The 5,027-nt window shown below is 46.6% G+C and overlaps 1 protein-coding gene across 1 annotated transcript in view; it reads left to right on the top strand.

Moving 5' to 3' along the window:
* LOC109530086 (alpha-1A adrenergic receptor-like) overlaps positions 1-3,530 on the top strand; it is a 10,702-nt gene extending 7,172 nt beyond the window's left edge. Inside the window, exons 2-3 of the mRNA XM_019893646.1 lie at positions 89-1,345; positions 2,608-3,530. Coding sequence (XP_019749205.1) covers positions 448-1,345; positions 2,608-3,035 — 1,326 coding nt within the window. The 5' untranslated portion in view covers positions 89-447 and the 3' untranslated portion in view covers positions 3,036-3,530. The remainder of the gene's footprint in view (positions 1-88; positions 1,346-2,607) is intronic.
* The last annotated feature ends 1,497 nt before the right edge of the window (positions 3,531-5,027 follow it).

Raw genomic sequence — 5,027 nt, 5'->3', positions numbered from 1 at the left:
TTTTTTTTTCTGGATTAGGCGCTCAAAAAGTATTGGCACGTAAAAATGTCGTTGTAGTGACATTGTTTTTTTTCTGTTGTTTGAACAGGTCTCTTGCCTCTAACACCTGTCGGCATGGATGAACACAAGATGGAAAACCCAGCGGTGATTTCCGCGTAAAGTCTGAATATTTGTCATTTCTATTATGCTCCCGCCGGAAGGATTATGACAAGCCGTGGCCGCGTTTGTCTGTCTAAATATGACAGTTTGCCAAGGGAGGAAAAAAAAAGCCTCTGGCTGCGCAGTGTGATGAAAGTAGTTTCATCTGCAACTTCATTAGAGGAACGAGGTGAAAGGTTTGATCATCTGCGTTCAGAGGCGAAGGTGGGTGCAGATGGGGTACGTATGGAGCCGATTTGATGAGACCTGATCAAGCAAAAACAAAAAGATCCAAAACCTGCTCGGAGCATGAGTGTCTTTTCTATGGAAGAGACGTGTCGTAATTGTAGTTCCACCACAGAGCCGAAGGTGGATGTTGCCAAAGTGGTTTTCTTGGGAATAGTGCTGGCAGTCTTCGTTGTGTTTGGCGTCCTTGGCAACATCCTGGTGATCCTCTCGGTGGTGTGCCATCACCACTGGCGCTCTGTGACTCATTACTTCATCGCCAACCTGGCGGCGGCCGACCTACTGCTCAGCTCTGCCGTGCTGCCTTTCTCCGCCACTTCAGAGGCGCTTGGCAGATGGGTGTTCGGGCGGTCTTTCTGCAACGTCTGGGCGGCCCTGGATGTCCTCTGCTGCACCGCCTCCATCCTCAGTCTGTGCGTGATCTCTATCGACCGCTACCTCGCCGTCAGCTACCCTTTGCGCTACCCGGCCATGGCTACCGGCCGACGAGGCCTGGCTGCAGTGGCTGCTCTCTGGGGACTCTCGGCGGCCATATCCGTGGGCCCTCTGTTTGGCTGGAAGGAGCCTGACCCAGAAGACGACACGGTGTGCCGAATCACGGAGGAGCCCGGCTATGCCTTGTTCTCAGCCCTCGGCTCTTTCTACATACCGCTGGCGATCATTCTCTCCATGTATTGCCGGGTGTATGGCGTGGCGAGGAGGGAGACAGAAACTCTCAAGATGGGTAGCGACGGAGCAGGACTTGAATCCGAAGGGGTGATTCTGAGGGTGCACAGGGGGAACGGCGCTCAAACGGGCAAGCGTGAAAAGGACACCGTCACCGGGAGGTACAAACGGGTCACCGGTGCCTTACCCAAGATGCTCAAGCTGCCAAGTGAGGAGAAAGCAGCAAAGACCCTTGGGGTGGTCGTCGGGTGCTTCATTCTGTGCTGGCTGCCTTTTTTCCTCGTCTTCCCAATTGGTAAGTAACTCATCACACAAACCTCTCTCTCTCACTCTCTCTCTCTCTCCCCCCCAAAAAATCCGTTCAAGCGTCATCTAAAGCGCAGAAGGTCAAAGTCAAAACCTGCGGGTGTTTGATCAAGGACCACATTTCTGGCTGCGCTTTTTCTCCCATCAAGTTATTCAACCCGAGCCCCATATAGCACGAGAGTGACGCATAAAGCGTTAAGACGACTGTCAAGCATCAGCAGCTCTCTCTCGTCGGAGATGATAATTACAATCTTCACTGAAGTTTCATTTGAATGTGCTCTGCTATCTTTGAGATGAATCCGATAAATCGCGCTTAAAAAGTGCCTTCGATTCCCCGCAGCTCTTTTATCACCATGTCGCCATTCATGTTAAAAGTTACGGAGAGTTAATTATCTAATTCTTGAAGTGGCGCAGCTCAAGTCCGTGATGTTGTGTCACCGTCTTCATCAAAACACCTCGTTAATCAATCTGTGAAGGAAAGGTCGTCCTGGGAAACACTGTTTAAATGATTCAAGTCATGCTGAAAAGAATATTTCGTTCGCCAAAAAAAAGAATTGTTCCAAAAAAAAAAGTTTTTTTAAATCAAAAAGCCATCCGTCGCTGTTGATCCTGGAATCATTTGCATCATAATGTTTGTGCTCCATCTTAGGAGTATGACGTCAGGTTTGACCTTTTCCACGAAGACACATCAAGAATGAAATCACAAGCAGCCAACGAACTCAACCCAAAAAAAAAGCAGAATGGACTTTGACGACGGGATGAAATTGAATGAGCGTCTCTCCAATGAGAGCGATTCCAGATAACAAGCATGCGATTTAATGGGCTGTAATGCTCATGGGCATCCTCAGTCGCCGGGTAGCCTCTCAAGGCAGTCACGTCATGTCATCAAAGAAAAAAAAAGTGATGCATTCCAATCGAGGCGAACCTTCACGGCTCACAGCGCAGCGCTCTTTCCAGCTTCCAGGAAATGATAGCTCGGCATTCCCAGGAGCACCGTTTTCAAAACTGCTGAAGTTTTCAGTTTAGTACTAAACACACCAAGGGGAGGCTTCTTTCTTTGCCTGCCAGTCACTGCAAAAATTTTTGCACAAATGGTCAAAAGCCAGCAAACGTAATCTAGTCATTAGCTCTGTATTATGCAGATATTAAGAAGCTACGAGGTTTATTTTAGCTAGCAGATTGGAACTTTTTTTATATATATACACTGTGACTGTCTAACAAAATGTTGATTTATGTTTGGGGATGTTGTAGGCTCCATCTTCCCATCCTGCAAGCCACCTGAGACGGTGTTTAAGGTCACCTTCTGGCTAGGCTACTTCAACAGTTGCATTAATCCCATCATCTACCCGTGCTTCAGCCAGGAGTTCAAGAAAGCCTTCCACAACGTGCTCCGCGGACTCTGCCTGAGAAATGGCGAGACCCAAGGAGCCCACAACAGCAGCCACTCCGCTAGTCCACGACCAGTATCTAATAGGCCTGATTTCTCGACGTCGAACGGTGCTTCTTCATGGCGCTGCTGCGGGACGCTGCGTGTGTCCTCTGAAGGTGGTTCCGATGACGCGAGTTCAGCGAGTCTTCTGAGGTCGTGCTGCCTCTCAACTCGTCAAACGCCAGTACCTGAGTACTCGTCTGCAAAGGTCTTACGCCTTTCACTCAAGGTTCCTGGGGAGGCCGTTTGACTCGTACTGTCCAGCACTTGGCCAAGTTTGATCCTACAAGGATCAATCACAAGTACAGTTTGTATATTTTCGTTCATATGTCAAATGACGCAATAACCACGACTACTATTCCCAAAACAGTCATTTAAGTTGGAACAACTTAAAAATGTAAATGCTTGACACATATGGCAACATTATTAGTTAACACAACAAAGCAAGCAACTTGCAAAACAATTTGCCGGGTTGTTTTTAAACGTAGATCTTTAAGTTGGGGGACAATACAAAGAGCAAATAGTTCTGGAATGTAAATCTTTTGGTGAATTGCCCAAGGTAAAAATTTATTGCCATTTGTTGACTTGAAATTTTGAGTTTGCTTTTTCTTTTTTCTTTACAGTGTACCTAAAATTGTGCAATTGACTCTTTATGAGTATAAACTAAGCCTACGTTCACGTGATTATTGTCATGTAAATGCCTTCAACCATACTCAAATGGAAAGAATATCAAACTAACTGGAACAATTTGTATATTTTCCAACCGCTCTGATCTTTACTGACTGATATGTACTGCTTCTAAATGCTAAGTGTCAGCCGTGTTTTGTCTACATGTGCCTTGCAATAGGCAGCCGACCAGTCCGGGCTATACACTGCATCTGCTGAAATAGTCTCCAGCATGGCGATGTTCCTGAGGTGGATTAAAATGGATGAAGGGGTAGAAAACAAAAGCCGTTGTTTCTCCGTTTTCAACTGAAACAGTCTTGAAAAGTCATTTATGAAAAGCTTTCCCAGAATGCTTCCAGTGTGTTCTTTCTGACTACTTAAGACAATTCCCTTTGCCTCTTCTTGAAAGTAGCACTAGAATAAAATCGCCTGTTGCCAGGCAGTGGAGCAGTGATGATGCCCGAGCAGGCTTATCTGCCAAGAGCAGGACGATGAAGGAATTTCTCAAAGACAAATAATTTCACATTTTGAAGTTACCTGACGTGAGAACATAAGTGGAGGTGCTGACAACAGTATGTTTTCACGCCAACGTTTATACTTTTTAACAGTGGTGACTCATGTTTTAACTGTACCAATCTCAGACATTTTATCTTCTAAAGTGAGGCAAATAGCCTGCTCACGAAGGAATTATGCAACAGAGGATTTCTGAAACAGGCTACATCAATATGTGAAAAGGAATGTGACTGAATTTGAAATTACTACCATCACATACATAGATATCTATCTCTCGATATATATCGCTAAAAATATATAGCTATATATATAGATAGATGGGGAGAGAGAGAGAGAGAGAGAGAGAGAGAGAGAGAGAGAGAGAGAGAGAGAGAGAGAGAGAGAGAAGATCAGGGGCTGATTGATTAGCGCGTTGACCTCACAGTGCAGAGGTGCAGGGTTCGATTCGGGCTCTGGCCTTCCTGTGTGGAGTTCGCATGTTCTCCCCGGGCCTGCGTGGGTTTTCTCCAGGTACTCTGGTTTCCTCCCACATTCTAAAAACATGCATAGCGGGTTAATGGAACACTCCTAATTGTCCCTAGGTGTGATTGTGAGTGTGGATGATTGTTCAAAAATGTGTGCCCTGCGATTGGCTGGCAACCGGTTCAGGGTGTTCCCCGCCAACTGCCCGAAAATGGCTGGGATAAGCTCCAGCTCGACCTGCGACCCCCGTGACGAGCAGCGTACCAGATAGATAGATAGATAGATAGATAGACATCCATTTTCCAATCCACTTATCCTCATGAGGGTCACTGGCATGATTCAGCCTCTCCCAGCTGCCTTTGGGCAGTCGGCGGAGGACACCCTGAACCGGTTGCCAGCCAATCGCAGGGCACACATAGACGAACAAGCTTTTGTGATCACACTCACACTTGGGGACAATTTTGAGTGTTCCATTAACCTGCCAACATGTTTTTGAAACGTGGGAGGAAACGGGAGCACCCAGAAAAAACCCACGCAAGCACGAAGAGAACATGCAAACTCCACACAGGAAGGCCAGGTATCGAAGCCTGCATTTATATAT

Source organism: Hippocampus comes, unplaced genomic scaffold (assembly GCF_001891065.2).
Source record: "Hippocampus comes isolate QL1 unplaced genomic scaffold, H_comes_QL1_v1.1 scaffold123, whole genome shotgun sequence".
Classification (NCBI taxonomy): domain Eukaryota; kingdom Metazoa; phylum Chordata; class Actinopteri; order Syngnathiformes; family Syngnathidae; genus Hippocampus; species Hippocampus comes.
Note: the sequence above shows the minus strand (reverse complement) of the source record. Positions and strands in the feature narration are given on the sequence as shown.